General features: G+C 43.0%; 2 protein-coding genes across 3 annotated transcripts; one reads left to right on the top strand and one right to left on the bottom strand.

Moving 5' to 3' along the window:
* Nucleotides 1-20: 20 nt before the first annotated feature.
* On the top strand, nucleotides 21-2,703 carry nup62l (nucleoporin 62 like). The gene is made up of 2 exons (XM_084022045.1): nucleotides 21-1,940; nucleotides 2,043-2,703. The coding sequence occupies exons 1-2, from the start codon at nucleotides 330-332 to the stop codon at nucleotides 2,199-2,201; spliced, it is 1,770 nt and encodes a 589-aa protein (XP_083878171.1). The 5' UTR covers nucleotides 21-329; the 3' UTR covers nucleotides 2,202-2,703.
* Nucleotides 2,704-2,817: 114 nt separating this feature from the next.
* itga6a (integrin, alpha 6a) lies at nucleotides 2,818-19,288 on the bottom strand. 2 transcript variants are annotated; one of them, XM_084022032.1, is made up of 26 exons: nucleotides 19,002-19,288; nucleotides 12,594-12,718; nucleotides 12,415-12,494; nucleotides 12,061-12,322; nucleotides 11,813-11,944; nucleotides 10,885-11,098; nucleotides 10,537-10,730; nucleotides 10,361-10,455; nucleotides 9,937-10,064; nucleotides 9,770-9,859; nucleotides 9,631-9,692; nucleotides 9,383-9,552; nucleotides 8,913-9,056; nucleotides 8,718-8,842; nucleotides 8,303-8,465; nucleotides 7,129-7,215; nucleotides 6,967-7,046; nucleotides 6,810-6,884; nucleotides 6,620-6,722; nucleotides 6,344-6,520; nucleotides 6,170-6,259; nucleotides 5,476-5,583; nucleotides 5,282-5,380; nucleotides 5,072-5,197; nucleotides 4,050-4,177; nucleotides 3,454-3,618 (listed from the first exon to the last, which is right to left on the bottom strand). In XM_084022032.1, exons 1-25 carry the CDS (start codon nucleotides 19,187-19,189, stop codon nucleotides 4,070-4,072), a joined length of 3,225 nt encoding a protein of 1,074 aa, XP_083878158.1. In that variant the 5' UTR covers nucleotides 19,190-19,288; the 3' UTR covers nucleotides 3,454-3,618; nucleotides 4,050-4,069. The 2 variants fall into 2 exon arrangements, with proteins under 2 accessions (XP_083878157.1, XP_083878158.1); XM_084022031.1 differs by lacking the exon at nucleotides 4,050-4,177 and having other exon boundaries at nucleotides 2,818-3,618.
* Between the last annotated feature and the right edge of the window lie 516 nt (nucleotides 19,289-19,804).

The following is a 19,804-nucleotide window of genomic DNA, read 5'->3' as shown; positions in this document are numbered from 1 at the left end:
CGTAATTTCCTTTAGTCGACTACAGAAATGCCTGCATGAAGAACTGCGAGGCAAGCGGGCCACGTTTTGTGAAGGATGTTTTACTAGTTTTTAAGTCTTCCGCTGGGTCAATGTGACGGTAACAAACCTCGCGATCCACTTAGTTGACCGCTAACGTCCGGGAAGTGAGAGCGGCGGAGAAACGGTTTCCTCCGGTTACGTCGATTGAACCCGGCCGTGTTTGTGACCCGCCAAAAGCCACAAGAAGTTCAGCGAGGAAGTGACCATTTTGTGAGTTAGCTAGTTTCGATATCGTTATTATTTACGTTTGCCCTCCCGTGAACGCAAACATGAGTGGCGGGTTCAACTTTGGGCAAGCCTCCACGGGCTTCTCCTTCGGAGCTCAGAAGCCAACGGCGGCAGCAGCTCCCGCCACGGGCTTTGGGATGAGCACCTCCACTCCCGCAGCCACCGGAGGGGGATTCGCGTTCGGCACTCCCACTCCGGCCGCCGCCAACCCTGCCGGCTCATTCAGCTTTGGCACCCAAGCAAAGGCCGCACCAGCCGGCGGAGGCTTCTCCTTTGGGAACCCCGCCACCGCATTCGGCATGGGCGCTCCTCAAGCCGTAGCACCGGCAGCCACCGCATTCGGCATGGGCGCTCCTCAAGCCATGGCAGCGGCAGCACCAGCACCAGCACCAGGACTGACTTTAGGCTCCACAGCAGCTCCAGCTGCGGCGTCCGGGTTCACCCTGGGCACGGCTATGTCCGCGCAGACCACCACTGCGGCCCCAGCAGGAGGGGGCTTCGCCTTTGGGAACCCTCAAATGCAACCCCAACCCGCAGCTCAACTTCAACCTGCAGCACCACCAACAGCCGCGGTAACGGCAACTACCGGAGCCGGTGGCCTCTCGTTCGGAGGGTTCAGCTTCGGAGCAAACAAGGTCCAGGCGACCACAGCTGCAGCCCCTGTGGCTGCCCCTGTTGCTGCCCCTGGAGGGGGCTTCAGCTTTGGCATGAGTGCCCCATCCAACCTCACCATGGGCGTCCAGCCACAGCCAGCCACCACTGCTGCAGCCATAATGGGTCAGGGTGGAGGCTTTGCCTTTGGGATTAAACCCTCATCGACCCCAGCTCCCCCTACATTGACCCAGGCAGCCCTACCTCCAGGCCAGACTCTCTTCGCTTCTGCCATCAACACGACTTCTGTCGCCCCTGCTACTGCTGCTGTGGCAGCTTCTGTCGCTGCGCCAGCTACCGGCTTCACTTTGGGTGCACTTCCAACTGTAGCAACAAGCATGGCCCCTGCAACCACCACAGCAGCTGCCGGAGGCCTGGCTTTCATGCTCAAACCTCTGGGGCCGGCAACCATCACCTCCGCCTCTGCTCCCGTCCCCGCCCCTACCACCGCTGTTGCAGCCACCACAGCGGCTGCTCTTACAGGCTTCTCACTGGGGATCAAACCTTCGTCCAGCACAGCCATCACTGCCACGACGACGACAACGCTCCCCACCACCACGGCTCCTCCGGTGATGACCTACGCCCAGCTAGAGGGCCTCATCAACAAGTGGAGTCTGGAGCTCGAGGACCAGGAGAGGCATTTCTTACAGCAGGCTACTCAGGTGAACGCCTGGGACCGCATGCTGGTGGAGAACGGGGAGAAGATCACGTCCCTGCACAAGGAGATGGAGAAGGTCAAGCTGGACCAGAGGAGGCTAAACCAGGAGCTGGATTTCATCCTGTCCCAACAGAAGGAGCTGGAGGACTTGCTCTGCCCGCTGGAGGAGTCGGTGAAAGAGCAGAGCGGAACCATCTACATGCAGAACGCCGACGAGGAACGGGAAAGAACGTACAAGCTCGCGGAGAACGTGGACGCACAGCTGAAGAGGATGTCGCAGGACCTGAAGGAGATCATCGAGCACCTGAACACGTCCAGCGGCCCAGCAGATACCAGTGACCCGGTAAGACTCGCAGCTCAAACTTCCACCACACATTTTTGGTGCTTTTGTCATTTATTGTTTACATGTCAAATTAACTTCTACCTCCTTTTTTCTTCTCCTCAGCTTCAGCAGATCTGTAAAATTCTCAACACCCACATGGATTCACTTCAGTGGATCGATCAGAACTCTGTTCTCCTGCAGAGAAGAGTGGAGGAAGTGTCTAAATTGTGTGACAACCAGCGCAAGGACCAGGAGAAAACCTTTCGTTTAACATTTGACTGATCTGAAATAAATATGTTGACATGTATATTGACATAATTGTTTTTCAGTCGTCCTAAAGAGGGGATTTTTTTAGGCGTTTAGACATTCACCATTCCTGTTAACTTGCTTTTTTTCTTTCAACTGAGGCGCTTGGTTGCTTAAAGATCGATATTTTCAATGCAAAAGCTTTTATTCAGACGAGTGATATGTTCCCATGTTAATGCTATGGTTGTTCTAAGTATGATTAAATAAATCGGTTGATTAAAAATAAGCATTACTGTCATAGTGGCAATGTTTTAGACGCAAAGACTTTTACATGTTTTTTTGTTTTTTTTTTGGTTATAAATAAGAAATAATTACTTAATTGACTCACAGAATGATCATTTAAGGATTTTTAAAAAATATTTCCAGCTTCTCAGTTATGAGGTTTGACACTTTTCTTGATCATCTTTGACAGTAAACTAATAACATCTTTGTTGAACACAGCAAGTAATTTGAAGATGTAACATTAGGCTTCAGGAACTTTTGGAACCCAAAAAACCCAATTGTCAGATTAATGGAGAATAAAATCCTTAATTACAGCTTTTATATAGGAATATACGTATACTGGTCATTAAAATACATGGTAGCAATCATGTTTTTGTAAGCATTTTTATTCTTCCTGACAATTCAAGTCATTCACTTTGAATGAAATCTATAAAAACGTACATTTGACCATCTTCCCTTTGGATTCCTCACAAGGAAGCAGAAAGTCTCAGTTCAGTGATGACCTACAGTACAGTGGAAGCTACCTGAGCTACCTTTTTAATCATGATAATGTACCTAAATGTTCCAAAAATTACAGAAGCATTTTTGTTGAAAAGTCCTGAAACTAGACAGAAAAAAATGACACTAATGTGACACTGAGCTCGTCCTTGCATATAGACTTTCGTCTTTCAGTAGAATGTACAACGCCGTAGAAACAGTAGTAAACTTGAGCTTGAGGACATAAAGTGTAAAAAAAAAAAATCTTTGGCTGCATGAACTTATTTTTTATCCCCAAAAAATAAATATACAGTGTGCAGAAGTATTTAAATATTTACAAAACTTACAAAAAATATTTAATTATCTATACAGTGTACAAAAATTCAGTGACATGACTTCAACTACTCCCCGAAAAAAGTAAAACCACTTATGTTTCGCTAAGTGAACGTGAAAAGCAGAAGTTCTTTGTGTTTGTGATCTGTGGCTGAAAGGAAAAAGCTGTCGGCAGAATTAAAGCATAAAAAATGATTCACGAGTAGCTTTCATCGTCGACCCAAGTCGTCATCCACTGCTTTTTCTCAAAAGGGTCGAGTTTGACTTTCCCATCTCGACACTCCGGGGTTTCCTTCCTGATCCGCACCGCGTGGTAACGAGGGACGCTGTCCTCCTGCTTGGAGCGTTTGAAGAATCCACACTGGGAACATTTCACAAAACGAGATGTCTTATTCAACAACCGATAAATATCAGAAACTTTCACACACTGGAAAGGTAAGAGGAGGACGGGGGGGGGGGGGATGTGCAGCGGTGTTAAGCATGCGTAGCCAAGCGGTAAAAGCAATGTCAGCAAAAGCTCCTGCAGAGCAGAGAAACAAACATTAAGCCTGTCGGAAAGAAGATGCGTTGATTTCTTTGCAAAATTCAGAGACACATATTGTATAAAACCTTCAGCGCTTCATGAATGCAATGCGTGACATTTACGCCGAGAGGCTTCTGTTTGATGTTAATCTCAGTACAATATGTGTCTGACTGAATTTTTCCACATGAAGTCGGCTGATTTGGCTGGAAAGTGCGTTCATTAGTGGCTGCGCTGATTACACTCCATGCTGACAGCTTGTTTGTTTTTACCCCTGTTCAGAGAGCATGAATCAGGCCTCGGCAGAGAGTTTGTCTTTGTCAGAGGGCTGAACATGGATCTCTGCCTTCTGATACGCAGCATCGTACTGGTCTTTTGTCCTTCTCTTGAAGAAACCGCACTGAGGGGGGGGAGGGGGAGGGGGAGGTGTTAAGGGTGACAAACTGCATCAATAATAACAGGCAATCGCCGTTGTGATTTCTTCCATTAAAACACCAGAAAAGGAAATAGGTTTTTACACAATACTTCACCGGAGATTCCAGTGTTGACGCTCAAATGTCAAAAGCTCAGTGTTGCTTGTTTGCACAACATCTGCAGGTTATTTTAGCCGGCTGAATAAATGAATGAATTCTTTGTTTTAGACTATAAACAGTAGAGATGGTATAGGATTTTATCCTTTATATAGGGGGACCTTATGATTTATGATCATCTTATTTCAGGTCTTTTATTGTTTTTCACTATAAAAGGAAAGAAGATGTTTTATCTGTGATGCAATAAAAAACATATTTATGTTGTTTAAGCACTGTTTTAAAAGTTTTATGCATATCTTTGATGATTATCGAGATAATATCGGGATTATTTTGGCTGGGATTATCGTCCCATGCCTTACAGACTGTATGCCTTATGAACAAAGCATCTTTTCTACGGTTTACATTTGTATCAATGTAATTTATAGTATAGATTTTATCGTAAATTCACAAGTACAACCGCATTTATTCCCTTTAAGTGTTGAACGATCTCCTATTTTAATAAAACACGTATTATTAGGTGTAGAAATGTAAAAAATCACAACTCAAAGTTATTTTGACAGCCCAAAACTACATTTAAAAAATCACAATGGTATAAAAACAAAGAATAAGTCTTCTTTTTAAAAGCATTTTCATATCTTTCACTGTTCACCTTCTCTGATCTAATTTCCTGACATACGGGTTCAATGACGTTTGTGTTTTATCTCCTATTTTCCATCATATACTACCAAACGTGTGACAGAAGGCATAACATCCCTTTTTCTCACCTTCCAGAGCAGAAACACCAACAAAGCCAAAATCAAGATGCCTGCGAGAACCGCCACCAGTATGATCCACCAGGGAGCCCCGCCGAGCTGCGCTACTGCATCCTCAGGGGACACCGACACCGTCACCTGAAAACCAAGGAAAGCAGGAGACCAGGTGAGTTGGCAGCAAGATAAAAAAATAAAGTTTGTCATATGTGTTGAAGTGCTTACGTCGGTGTGAGGAGTTCTCAGGATCATGTTTTTAGCCTGAGTGTGGAGAACGAGCGAGGCCCTCACAACGATGTGCAGGTTTAAAATCGAGGCGTAATCCTGAGGGGGGCAAAAAAATAAATCTGCTCAGGTGAAGGCGGTCATACTGAGTCACAGATGAGACGCAGGGAAACCATTAAAACACAACGTGTCACCTCAATAAAGGTCGAGTTCCAGAGACGAGATCTCAGCTCCAGTGTTGTACCGTCCAGGCCCTGTAGGGGGCACTTGAGCACCACACATTTCACCTCAGTGTCACATGACTGAGAGAGAGAGAGAGAGAGAGAGAGAGAGAGAGAGAGAGAGAGAGAGAGAGAGAGAGAGAGAGAGAGAGAGAGAGAGAGAGAGAGAGAGAGAGAGAGAGATGGAGGAAGCACTCAGAGACTTAAATATGGTAAAAGGGACAACAATACACTGTAAAAAATATTTGATTAATTATTTTGTTTGTAAAAAAAAAATCTGAAAATATTCACCACATTTATTTCGAGCTCAATAAAACATTCTTAGATATAAATTGAAATAATTAAAAAGGAAATCTAGTTGAGAAGCTAGGAAATATATATATATATATATATATATATATATATATATATAAAAAAAAAAAATGTTATTTCAACATACATGTATACATGTATGGGTAGTTTAATTTTTGAATAAAACTAATTTTTCTTATGTTTTTCTATGCAAAAATCTGAATTTGTAAAGTAACTATAGTGGCATGAAAAGAAAAGACTTAAGTTCAAGTACCTCATATTTTGAATTCTTTAAAGTACTTGAGTAAATGTAGTTACCGGTAGTTACATTCCACCACTGTTTATAAAATGTGAACACATGAATGCAAAGACTCACCAACACTTTCTTTTTGTCTGAGAGTGAAGACATTTTTCCGACATTTTTTCTTTCTCCAATTTCACGTTTTGTCCTGTACGCAGACGCCTCCTGGAAATACATTTATTGTCTTTCATCCAGAATGGAATTAAGATGATTTGAAAAAACAAAACAAACAAACAAAAAAAAACCTACCTGGATGTGTTTGAGAGAGTTGATTTCGGACTCCGGAGAGCAGCGGACGTCCTCCGGTCCGGTGCTGGTGATCTTCACCAGATACAGGAGCCATTTACCGTTTTTGTTCCACTTGGGCCACTGAATGTGAAGCGAGGCTTTGACGGGTGACGTCAACGCCTTCCACACGTTGTTGATCTGAAGGAGAAATCAATATGTTACCATTTCATATACCATCTGACGGCAGTGGTCATTTAAAAGTGGGGCACAGAAGCAGGTTCAGACGAGTAAACGTACTCTGAATGTGTACGCAATCACACTTCCAATCTCTTCTTCTGTCTTCATCGCGCTTTCCCCTTTCACAACACCTCCAAAGGAAACCTGATTCGGGTTGGCTTCCCTGATGGGATCAAGCAAAAGCATTATTTTCTTATACAGGAGGCACATTATATGTTTCTGCAGCCAGACAACAGCTGGACACACTCACCCGCTGACCGACAGTGGCAACTCAATGATTACTTTAGCCTTCACTTTAACGGGGGCAACACTTTGCACGCTTGTTCTGGAAGGAATAAAAACACGATACTTTGACTTGTGTTAATGGAAACGTATCCGAACATGGAGGGACAAGCATGCGTGCTTACGTTTGGAGCTGCAGGTCAATGTCGATCTCTGTGGTGTCGGGAGTCATACCCACGGTGCTCAGGATGATGTAAAATATAACCTGGAGCAATAAAGGGAAGAAACAAACATTTGAAATACAGCAGCTTTTGTTGCAGGATGAGGAATGTGAAAGGGTTCCGTACCCTGGAGTCTCTCCTGAAAGGATTGCCCAGCTCACACTCTGCCTGAGAGCCGTTCAGATTGGCTGCACAGATCATCAGCTTTTCCGTCTAGAAGAGAAGAACTTGTTGTAAAACACCCGGATCGTTTATAAACTGCAAATTTAAAAAAAACAGCTAGTACAAAAGTAGTTTTGGCATACACTTCCTCCTTGTATTTCAAAGTAAGAACCACCAAGAGGAACTTAAAACCACTAATTGAAATAGCTCTGGGTATCACATCTCACCATCTTGTGGCACCAAGCAAAAAAAAGCATTGTTTATAGTAAGGGGACAATATATCAAAATATCGATATATACTCCCTGCTGTGATACGTTATCCATACACTGAAGGCAAATATTGATATTTTAAAAAGAAATCTACTTTTTTAATTTAAATTTTATTTCATTTTTATTAAAATATGCAGGTGCTTTTGACTGATTCCATGTATTAAGTCTGATACTATTTTTGCCTCACCAGAAACTTTATCGTGTATCGTAGAATCGCATTATCGTGATATCATTTGATATCGTTATCGTGGGCAACATAACGTGATATTATTGTATTGTGAGTTTCTCCCAAACCTAATTGACACTATAGTGTGAATCCTAGCATTTTAGCATGATGACATTGTTTTTGCTGTAACGTTACACCCTATACTCTTTAATAAATCAAATCATAATTATAACAAATAACATCTCGTTACTGTAACAAAGGATTTTTAAAAATCTATAATTTAACTATGTTTTTTAATATGAAACGTCGCATAAATTACAGTGTAAAAACAAATTTAATGGACAAACCAGGCCAGGTGACCCAATCGGACACACCCGCGATATAACGTCACAAACAGGCATGTTGTGGGCGTGGCTAACACGCTAATATTCATCCAGGTGGACGTAATGTTTTGTGTATTTAATATATGTATCCATACTCTTTTTATTTACGTCGTTTTGTCCTCTTTTCCGGTTATAATTGTAGTGAAAGTGAGGAAGGAAGTTGTATTTATTGTGATTGGTATTCAGCTGTATGCACAGGCTGTAAAGTGGCATCTTGGTTTTGGAGTTGAGGACTCTGTATGTGTGCTTTAATGGAACAGGTCCACCCTACTTTTAGTAAAGCTTCATTTGAACATTTTGGTGATTTGACTTGTCGTACCGTCGTTTGCTGCGAGCGCACTCCGGAATAAGACAGCGTCTCTGGGAAGCTCCCCAGCAGCTTTGCCTCGTAGGCGTCGTCGGCGTTCATGTTGCTGACGGTGACGCGCAGAGCCAAGTCCTTCCTCTCGTAGTTCAGATGGAACACGGGCACGTTGTTCTTCCTTATAATGGACAGACAGCAGACGTTACAATCATGCTGCTGGTTGGTGCACAAGTTGATTAATTGATTGATGGATACTTTATTGATCCCAAGGGAAATTTGACAGACCAACATATATCACATTATAACAAACCTATATAAAAGAACATCTAAAAGCATAAATATTGTAAAATTAGTGGCAGAGCTGGGCGTTGAGTCTCGTTGATATTTATGAATGACTGAATTTGATGTGGAGAATGACGTTTTTACTCACATGGGTAACGGGTGTAAAGAGTTCACGTCCAGGCTGCTGCTTTGTTTGTAGAACAGTTTGTACTCCATCTTCAGGTTACTTCGGCAAATATGATTCCTTCCACATCCCTCTTTCACAAAGTTCACCTGCAGAACAACAAAGACTTGTACACCTGAACGCCAAGCTTGACAATACAGCGGTGGTCTGGATGTTTACCTCGGTGACGTCTTTGCTCGGCTGAGAGGAGTCTAATATGGGCATGAGTAGAGGGAGGCCGTTCCTCGTCTTCTGTCGCTTAGTTCCCAGAATTTCTGCAGACACCTGGATGGGGATGCTACGCATCTTGTCCTTAATGTTGTCCTGTGCAAATAGGAAACATTTACCTCCAATTTTTGGAAATACTAACGGCGGTCTGGCTCCTGATTGGCTCTCCTCAGTGTAAGACGTTTCATTTTCTATCATATGAGGTAAAGAGACACAGCTGGAACCAGGTCACGTTCGGGATATTTTACTTGAAAAGTGCTTGAGATGACAAATTGATTATCAACTGTGGGTAATTTGAATCACATTTATTGACACATGGTACGTGCTCAGGTGTATTGCTGTAAAAGTACTGAAATACACCTTTCTTGTTTTACAAACACCTGCATGTGTTGCAATGAATATGGGGCTGAGATGCGTCTCACCTTGAGTTTGGCTGTGATCTTGATGCATGACTTCTGGTTTTGGCCGCGGAGGTCCACGGTGCCGTTGAACTGGTAGTCCGTCTCCGTGCTGGTTTTGTTGAGGAACATCACTCTGGAGGTCAGCCCGTGTTTCCTGCGATCTCCGTCCGCCTCCACAGAGTAGCCGATAGCTGCGAAGAGGGAAAGCATGAAGAACTGAACCAATCCTGGATTTTTTTAAGTTGGGTTTTTGTCGCTATTTCACTCACTTAGTCTCGGGTTGTAAGATGCCGGATTCCCTTTCCAGGTGAAGCATGCGTCCACTGTGAAGCTAAGCATAGGACATGGATTAGTATTCAAAGTTTTAACTATGAGATCTGTTGAATGTGAGTTTATTAGAAGTCCTACCAAATGCTGTTCCCACAGGTTTTGATTGTAAGATCGATTTCCTGTGGCGATATTGTGACATCTCTCCTGATGCTAATAACTGGCCGTGCCCTGAAAGAGAGGTTGTTAAATGAAGTTGTGCTACAAATGGGTCGGCTTGACACGTACTTATAATGCGTAATAATGACCTGTAGATCAGAGCCGTGTCCGACAGAGAACCCACGGCCACGTCCGGATACGAGTTACTGTCCAGGTCCATGTTCCCCGCCAGAGAATATCCAAAGAGCTGCATGTTGTGCTCTTTTCCTGAAAGGATCTGTAATGAAGGGAGGGATCATTTAAGAGTTAATTTATATAAAAAAATCATGAAACAATAGAATGTTACTTATTAAGTATCAGGAGTTAAAATGAGTTGCAGACTTTTGATAGCAGGTATTTTAATAAACATCACAAGAAGCATCACAGGAAAAAGCATAAACTTGCAGGAATCAACGTTTGAGCCACAGTGGAAATATAACACAACATATTATCCACTTTCAAAGGGTTCTCCAGTGATTTTAGTATCCCTCTGTGACCCTTTTGTTAATATGAAGATATAACTTTTAAACCAACCTGTGCAGGTGTGGTTTTGATTCCTTTAGCGGAGCCGTGATAGATGAAGACTCTCCCTGCACCCTCGTCATCGTGAGGAGCTCCGATGGCGATGTCTGTCGGAGAAAGAAACCAGTTTATGTGACGGACACTCAAAGAGAATCACGCATAATAAGCTATAAAGGTGACTGATTTACCTTCATACGAGTCCTGGTTGACGTCCCCGATGTTCTCCACTGCCAGTCCAAACATGGAGTCTGTGGTGCCATTGAGACGGACCGGAGTGATTCTTTCCCACCTTCCTGCCTTGTTGATGTAGACGTAAGCAGCTCCTCCAAACTGCCTGTCCTTCATGTAGAACTGAGGGGCTCCGACGACTAGGTCTTGCCATCTAGATCAAAGAAGGATGGAACATATTTGAAAACTGATTTGAAATTAAACATTAAAAACATATAATAAAGGAGGTCTCTTCCTAAAATCTCAAAGCTTTACCGATTTGTTCCTCTGACGAGATTAAATTATCTAGAGAATAAAAAGTTTCCTACCCATCACCGTTCAGGTCGACCACAGCCACGTCGTAGCCAAAGGAGGATGCGAGTCCTGGCCCGTGTAGAATGTGCTCCACCAAGAGCCTGGAGGAGGTTTCGCTCTCTTTCTTCAGCAGCACCACGGCTCCGCTGTGATTGGCTCTCGGGGCTCCAGCCACCACCGTCAGGCCGCGACTCCTGGTGATGCTGTGTCCCGTGTCGAGGGAGAATCCTTCAGTGTGAGACATAAATATGTTATTTTAAGCCAAAGAACAGTCTGGTGGCAGACACTATCTCAGATTCTCATCTTCCTATCTCCATGCAGTTGCCCTAACCAACCAGTAGGAGGAGCTAGTGCATCAACAAGGACCATAGTGCCAATTATAGTATTTACTGCAGCGTACCAAACCTGTTCCTGTCATATTTGTCAGTCAGAAAATTTAATCAACTGATAACAATATTGTTGAAACTGCTAATAAAGAGACGTGAAGTTTAATTTATTAAAAATATAATCAAGAAGCTGAGCTGCATCCCTTTCTAGTTTATTATTCAGATTATTTGAGATATGCAAATGAAGAAACACCATTCCATTCTGCACAAATTGGGGACGTCGCCTCATTTCTGTATCTTGGATCATTCCCAAATGATCAGATTCAAAGGCTTTTTTCAAAACAAACAAAAGACTTTGACTCTTAAATAGCAGCAACGTTGCAGGTGGAACTGATACAATTAATGTTGAATTCATGATGATTACATGAGTTACTTAGACCTGTGAAAAGGTCATCTTATAATGAACTCTAATCTAGAGGCAAAACTAGAACATGCATCAGTAAAACACCACTAGTTTCACACCGATGCAATGACCCAAAGAGGAAGTGGCCGCATCGCTGAGTCAAAAGGACACAAAGGAACCACAATGCATCTGTTTTGTGGGTAGACACCTTACCGAGGTAGCTGTTTGCAGGTACCGGCACAAGATCTGGGTTCAGAAGGTGCTCGTCTCCGACTTCATACGGGCCGTCGTCGTACACGCCCATCTCTATCAAAGTGTTGTTCTTCTGCTCCACTCGGACAATTCCTGCAGAAAAACGATGGATCACAAACATCCCATTACTTATTTAAACAGAAACGTGATTCTCTTAGTAAATATTGTAAAGCTGAGTGTGTGTGTAACAGTAAGTGTGTGTGTGAGACCTCTCCAGTTGTAAGCTCCCGGCGCTCCAAACACCACGTAATGGTAGTCTTTGGTGAAGGTGGCGGCCAAACCCTGCTGGCAGGATCCGAACCTCTCGTGGCCTCTGCTTCTGCCCTTACAGAAGTTCCAGTTTCCTCCGTCCTCGTCGGACGCCGAGTCGATGGTCAGGTCCTGGCTCAGGACGTAACAGCGGCCGGTGATGTCGCGGTACTCCAGCGGCGTGTTCACATACAAGCGCCTCTGATAGCGATGAGCACAAGTCTGAAATTGCAAAAAAAACGTGGCTGAATTTTAGTTCACACCTTGACCGACGATTCTTGAGAACGATGGTTCATGCGCTCAGCTTGACTCACCACGATCTTCCCCCCGGGTCCCTGGCTCTGAACCGTCACCCCCATCCACTGGTTCTCCTTGTTCTCAACACTTACGTCCTCTTTCAAGATATGAGGAACACGAGACAGAGATGTGAGCATTCGTCGTGTTGACCTCAGGAAAACAGTGCGGTTTAGGGCAGACGGACCGATGAACTCACCTTCACTATCAAATTCAATGCGCTCGCAGTCGTTGGACTGGGTGAGTTCACATTTATAAAGGCCTCCTGTGATGTTGGCGGTCTGTTTTCCCAAGGCTGTGGCTCTGGGTGCTCCAATCAAGAGCCTGAAGGGGGAGGAAACAAATCAAACTATTACATCCTGAAGCATTCCAAGATATATTTGAATATCTTTGAGTACTGAGATGTGTTTTGGGGGGGAAACCTCCTCCTACTTCATCAGTAAGTACATTTCTGTTACATCTAGTTACACATGTGAAACGAGCGACTGTGACATTGATGACATTTCCTGTCTAGAAAAGCATGCAGTGTTTCGTCTGCCATTTATGTAGCAAAGAGGATGTTGTGGCTACTGTCTGCAGATGACTTCCACGTACTTTCTCAATATGTCAAAGAATATAAACAGCCCATATTTCTCCTTTTTTAATATTGCATGTATTTGTGCAGCGATGTGTGATGTAATTGTCAGTATCAATGAGAATTAAGAACAATAGAGCCTAATGGGGGAGGGTCTGTCATACCCCATACTCCGTTTCCTGTCTACGTTGTCACCAACTAATAAAGACGAAATGAAGAACGGTATAAATAGGTGACAAAGGAAATACAAACAGTTGCTTACGTCTCATAAAGAGACAGTGAAGGATCTGTTGGAGCTAAATAATTATAATAGATTTTATTTGTAGTGCACTTTTCATTCACTGAATCTCAGAGAGCTTACATTAAAAATATTAAAATAAAATAATACTGGAAAAAAAACAGGTGAGGGTGCAGCAGGAGACCCTCGCTCAGCAATCTATCAAATTCACACTATTCTAAGCAGGTTTTTAGTAAAGTATAATAGGGATGTTCTGTAAATATGATTAAATTATACTCAAACTTGACAAAAAACTAAATCTGTATCGGCTAAGATTTAAAATATGATTCTGTTTCAGGCGGACCCCTCCAGAGCTTGTAAATGCTCCGTCCCATTTTTGTGTTATTACCTAATAATAGTAAATATTCATAGCGGTTTCTCCAAATATCTTTGCACAGTTTGCATGTTGTGTATTTGGTAGGACGGGTGGTTGAGCAGGCTGTGGAGAGCCGGTTGCGTGTACAAAGAGCTGTTGTATTATATCTGTGTGATTAGCAGCAAAACCCGGTACGGGACAGTAGACTGTTGTTTAGTGGTTTGTGCGGAGCAAAGGAGCAGCGAAGCAGACAATTAGGAGCATGTTCACTTCAATCATAGCTCAGTGACCTCCGCTTCTCCTCCAATCCCACATCCTCATTCAGCCTCAACACACGTGAAGAGACGATGTCACCGGGGACGATCGACTCCATCAAAAGGACCAGACACGGACAAAAACAACAAATAATAACTGAGTCTCCTGCTATTATTCATTTGCTGGAGAGGCAGTTAAAGAGGAACGCATGAACAACATCAATGGATAATTGAATTTGGTTGGAATAGTTTCTCTATCACATGCCTTTACTTTAAATGAACATAATTGGACACCTGAAATGTGGAGACGATGGCATTCGTAACATTTACACACGCTGCCAAAGTCTTGATAAAAGCTGTATGTTGCACAAGGTGAGAGGTTGAGAGAGAAAAAACAAAACTGGTCCTACTTCCTGTCGGCGGCTGCCTGCATCCTGCATAGGAAGCTCATACCGAGAAACCAGAATAAAGGTGAATGAATGTGAAATCATCTTATATTCCCTTTCTTAGAAAACACACAATTTGGCGTAAACAATTTGGCTGTATTTCTGTTTTTAACTCATAATTTTGTAGTTAACTTTGAATTATATATACTATATAATAATATAGTTACTGTTGCTGAGAAACTTTCTGTTCTTGCACACAAGCAGTTTACTATCATTGACACTATAGTTTAAGTCCTTTTTTAACGGCAGGTTCTTTATTGCAGAGACAAACGAACAAAAGCAGGCCCACGTGTAGCTAGCAGGCGGCAATTAACCCACTGATTTGTCAGCTGCAGCTAGCTAGCTAATTAAGCTAACGTTGTTAAGCTTGTTAAACGCATCTTAATGTTTTAAATCAATTAGACAATGACTTGCATAGCCGCCTTAGCATTATACATGTCGATTGAAGGGAATTTGTGTCATTTCCAACTATATATATACAGGGTCGCCCATAAAGTTGGAATAATTTGCAAAATATCTTGTCTTTTATAGCGCCGAACAAATGTTACGCGTTAATTAATTTCACCTTGGTAATTGTGACACATAATGTAAATCATTGCACCTGATCGACAGTGATTACTGATGCATTTAAGTAGGAATAAACAGAGGATTGTGTCTGAAAACAAAATATTCCAACTTCATAGGCAACAGATAGCCTGATGTATGTTGTTCACACTAAAGTGTAGATTAATTCATATGTTTGTCAAGTTTCCATCCTTTTGTGTGAACTGTCCCTTTAGTGTGGTTTGGGGTTGATAGATGTCCCGATGTTAAGCTGCACTATCATGTATGAGGCGGCCGGCCTGCTTGCTGTGGAGGAATGTTTTTTTCTAAAGGCCGGAGAGGAAATCCTTTGCTCCTCCCTGTGACTCTGCAGTTCCCTCGGTCACCTATTGATCTCTTCATTTGTTAAACGAGAACTCCTCCGACTGAGGAGGTCTTCTTCTGCAAAGCCTCTCCTCAAACAAAGCCCAGTGAGATGTAAATGCAAACAAGCCGTCACAAAGACTCCGAGCGACAATGGTTGAGAACCGGAGAGCATTAGAAACATGGATGCCGCTGTTATCTTATATTAGATTTACATAATTAGTATTTTCAAACACTGCATCTACAGCTTCGGATATGAACTTGCATGCATTCAATTGGATTGCTTTAGATCTTAAAAATAAATAAAACATTTGCTTCATAAATGTGATGAAATAGATCACATTCAATGAGAATTTTGCTTATAAACAAAAAAATGTAGACTTGTTAAAAACAACTGTGAGTCACAACCCTGTTTAGATGTCGAGGGCTTCCCCCTCTCAGTCAACTAATCGTTTTTTTTAGTTGATTAGTCGTCGTTATTAATGCTTTTTCATCCCGAGTGACTTATTGGCAAGAAGTTTGACAGCACATCTGGTAAACGCTTTCAAGTCGTGCTTTTGTGTGATTCTTAGTGGAGGAAACTCCAGATTTACAGATCTGTCGATTTTAACATTTACATTTACATTTAGGTCATTTAGCAGACGCTTTTGTCCAAAGCGACTTACAATAAGTACATTTGTCAAAAGAAGGAAACAAAGAAACCACAACGTATCATTGCCGATAAAGTAAGAGCTAAAAATAGAACAAGTGTTAGGTCCTCATCTGAGTAAAGTAGTACCTCAAGAGCAACAGTGCTATGATGGGTGTTAGTGAGTCATGCTATGTAGAGTTGATTTTAAATCAAGTAATCGTGTTAGTCCACTGTAAGAAGTTTCAACTTTCGCGGGTGTTTAAGGAGGAAATCAGACACACGGGGGAAAGAAAACGCCTCCAACTCAACAGCAGAGCGACGAGAATTTAGCAAGTAACTGAGGGCTAACATTGACATTTACATGCAAACATGCCTGATGGCACGCAGTGGTTTTTCAGTTTGGGGGGAAAAAAGCTAAATTTCTATGTTATTCGACTTTCTGCTGCATGAATCCACACCGTGTTTTTTTTTTTGTGCATGTGAGGAAGGAGCATATTCGAGACGTCACGCAGAATTCCCAGTGTCGGCCAGGTCTACGGCATGAAACCGCTTTCCCATCATGCAGCGTGTCTTTCAGTGGCGTGTAAATGGGAGCACACAGTAGACTGCTGTGGGTATACACTCACTGGTCTTTGTTAACAGATGTGGACCAGTGCTCCCACAGCTGTGCACTCAAAGCCACAAGAACTGCTGCAGCTGTTCTAACACACAGACACACACGCTTTGATTGGTGCTGACCTGCGATCGGTACAGATCGACTTTTAAAGTAAAGCGTAGCGTTTAGAACAAAGACTTCATTAAGCGCATTTGAAAATCCACGCCATCTCGTTCCAACTTTCTGCTGGAATGTCTGGACCAATGAGTCACTGATGCGTCTAATCTATCGGGTTACGTGTGCACAGATGGCCGCGCATGTCCAGTCCGATGCCCTTTTTCTCTGGTTTCCATTCAGAGGATGTTATATCCAAATCATTAACCCCCAGCATTCCATTATTCACAGAGGAGGCGTCCAGTTGCAACATTGTGTTCAGTCTCATGGCCAAACATGGAAGTCCTCGTTTAAGTTGTTCTTTAAATGAACACATCAGAGGAACAACGTGGAGAAATTTGCGTTTTAATCTCCCAAAGATTAGCTCTCAAGACCAAGGACTTCTCTCTTCACATATAATCTATAGAATCACAGTATTAAACGCAGCGACAGCCTGTGGAGTCGTACAGCTGCTAGCGATCATCGGGAACACCTCGGTAGAAGAACACAGACCGTGTGACACATTGCTGGCTTCGATGTGGCTCCAAGTTGGAAGAAAGCCGTTCGCCGGTCTGCTCCTGTGCTGCTGATCTCTACTGGGCTTTCACTTGACTCGTCTGGCTGCTAATCACGGGGTCACATGAGGAGTTGGAGCTGAGGAGGGGGAAGCCCTGTCGGTTACAATATCGGGCAGCCGGCGGGAGACGTTTCCTACACGGCAACGCAGACTCGTCTGCCAGGACGTGACGGTGAGAACGAGGGCTGCAACTCATCATTGACTTCATTATTTACGTGTTTTGTTGCCAAGCAATTCATTGTCAGTAGAGCCGAAAACAATTTGTGGATTACTTGTTAGTCCAAAAACTACTTTTGATGAACTGTTTGAGTCACTTTTTAAGCCTCTAATCAAACTTAAACATGAGGATTCACTGCTTTTCCTTTTGTCCATCGTGATCATAAATTGAAATAAAATGTTTGACCATGTCACCTTCAGGAAATCATCAATTGACATCATTTTTTACCAATTTTTTACATTGACCGAATGAGAAAAACCAGGATAAGAAAAGCAGCACATCTTCACATTTGAGAAGTCAGAACCAGCTAAAAAGCTTTTGGCATTTCCTTTGAAAAACTGTTGCCAATTAAGTTATTTCAATCAAATAATCAACAGTTTTAATCTTAAGCAACTACCAACAATAACGCAATGATGCTGTTTGGTAAAACTAGAGCGTCATCGTCATACATCTTCGTGTAAGCGAAGGTGAATCTCCACTCTCTTCTTACTTTTACTGGCTGAAAGACAACTATCAGGCCAGTGTCACATTTCTAGTCTGTTTGCCCGACAAATATGGCTTTCAGTCTCTTTACAACTTCAGGTCTGACGGATGTAAAAGTGCCTCTTTTTTTTAAGGCTTTGCACAGAAGGTTGTGTGAGCTTGTTGCACCACGAGTTGCCCTTGCACAATAGTCAAAACATTGTCAGATAAAATTCCACGTTGAGCCTAATCCAGGCGATATCTCTGCCTGTGCCGTTATCAGGGCTGCTTATCCGTTTGCTGCAGGGTCCTGCTAACCGGCCCGTAACAAGAGTGGCTCCTGCATGCAGCATCACGCTGGTCGCAGGCTGTGACATGCCACCACCCACCCTCCTCACTTAACCCCCCCTCCCCCATGTGGCAGGTTGATCAGACTCCACTGTCTGCCCCCACAGGGCCGGCCAAGGGGACGTGACCCACTGTAGTTGCACACATGCTAGCATTAAATAGAAATTCCTGAAATGCTGCTTTACTGCTGTTCACTCTTATTTTGGCAGAAGACCTGATACATTCACACACACATGAATGTGTAGCTGAAATGTGCACCAGCTGACAACAGGGTGAGGACCATGGTCATCCCTTCTACTGTTCATAGATCAGATTTTACAGTTTAAACTGTTCGGCTTAGTCATTAAGAGTCTTAGAGGAAACATCACTAGTAGGAAATATCTAAATGTAATGCTCACAAGTAAATATCCAACATCTTGGGGTGAAACTAACCATTATTTGCATTAATTATATTATTGAATCTATCAATGTTACATTTTTCCAAATCTAATATGTATATGATGACTGATTTAACCGAGCAGAAGTAGAAACATTACAGCTGCCCTGTTTGACCTTTGCACATTTGCATCACAGTCGCAAATCGTTGTTTATCCGCATGTTGTCTTTAGGCTCCTCACCGTTTTATATTCAAGGCGCCGCAGGGAGACTTCTATTGAAGTCACCAGAAGAAAACACAATGGGCTTTGGTAGAGTTAGCCTGATATAAACATGTGTTAAGAAGGGCAGAATCCCTAATTGTTTTTAAAAAGGTGAATAAGTAATTAAACTTGTCCGGTCAGGTGCATTTTTTTTAACTCCAATCCCAGGCAGGTGGAAGCAAACAGAGTGGAGGTGTAAAAGGCATCACTCACATTCTTTTATCCGGGTTGAGCTGCCGGTGCATGGCGAGAGAGAACCCGAACAGACTGCCCGGCTCTCCGGTTTTCCTGATGACATGACCGGTGTCCAGGTTGAAGGCGAGCACCAGCGTTGGCTCCAGGAAATAGGAAGAGAATAAAAGTGCAACATGTAGAGCGGAGGCTCTTCCATGCAGCAGCATCGCAGCGGTGTGTGTTCAGTAGTCGAAAGTTGCGGAGCCGCTGACCCCGCTGCAACTCTCTGCTCTGCCCGGTGCAGAATGAAAGCGGCCGCTGGTTGTTTTCCCCACGCAGGGCTCTGCTGCGCCGCTGCTCCACAGCGACACCTTCGGTCACTGGGGCGAACTGTCCAGTCCAAAGGAGGGGCGCCTGGAAGAGGAAAGGCACTGTCAGTAGTTCTGATCATTTATTTAAGGAAGACTGTGATAATAATTAAACATTTCAGCTTACAATTAGATAAATGCATTTATTCAAGTTATTCACAGCAGAATATTTTTTCCTCAGCAGGAAAAGTTTGCTTGTTATTAACAATAATGAGCCGGCATCATTATTATCATTATGATTTACACCTGATTTTTGCAAAATGCTCTCAAATAATAAGTTGATGATCATTTTCTAACCTAAAAATAGAACCGCACCAGAACAGCTTTTGACAAAATAAAATATCAAACCTTGACCTTATTCAAAAACACAATATTAGAATCAAACTTGAGTAGCTTATGGTTTTCTACCAGAAAGGGCTATGATCTGTCACACAGTTTAGTTTTACAGGTAATAAACAAGAAGAGAAATGACAC

Source organism: Eutrigla gurnardus (assembly GCF_963514095.1).
Source record: "Eutrigla gurnardus genome assembly, chromosome: 12".
In the NCBI taxonomy this organism is placed as follows: domain Eukaryota; kingdom Metazoa; phylum Chordata; class Actinopteri; order Perciformes; family Triglidae; genus Eutrigla; species Eutrigla gurnardus.
This window is presented reverse-complemented; position numbering and strand designations above follow the sequence as displayed.

Excerpts from the sequence above, each read along its gene's own strand:
- nup62l (XM_084022045.1), top strand. The coding sequence starts at position 330 with ATGAGTGGCGGGTTCAACTTTGGGCAAGCCTCCACGGGCTTCTCCTTC. Across the intron at positions 1,941-2,042 it reads CAGCAGATACCAGTGACCCG|CTTCAGCAGATCTGTAAAAT; the intron begins GTAAGACTCGCA and ends TCTTCTCCTCAG.
- itga6a (XM_084022031.1), bottom strand. The coding sequence starts at position 19,189 with ATGCTGCTGCATGGAAGAGCCTCCGCTCTACATGTTGCACTTTTATTC. Across the intron at positions 11,099-11,812 it reads ACCTGCAAACAGCTACCTCG|GATTCTCCCTCGACACGGGA; the intron begins GTAAGGTGTCTA and ends CTCACACTGAAG. Across the intron at positions 10,456-10,536 it reads CAACCAGGACTCGTATGAAG|ACATCGCCATCGGAGCTCCT; the intron begins GTAAATCAGTCA and ends TTTCTCCGACAG.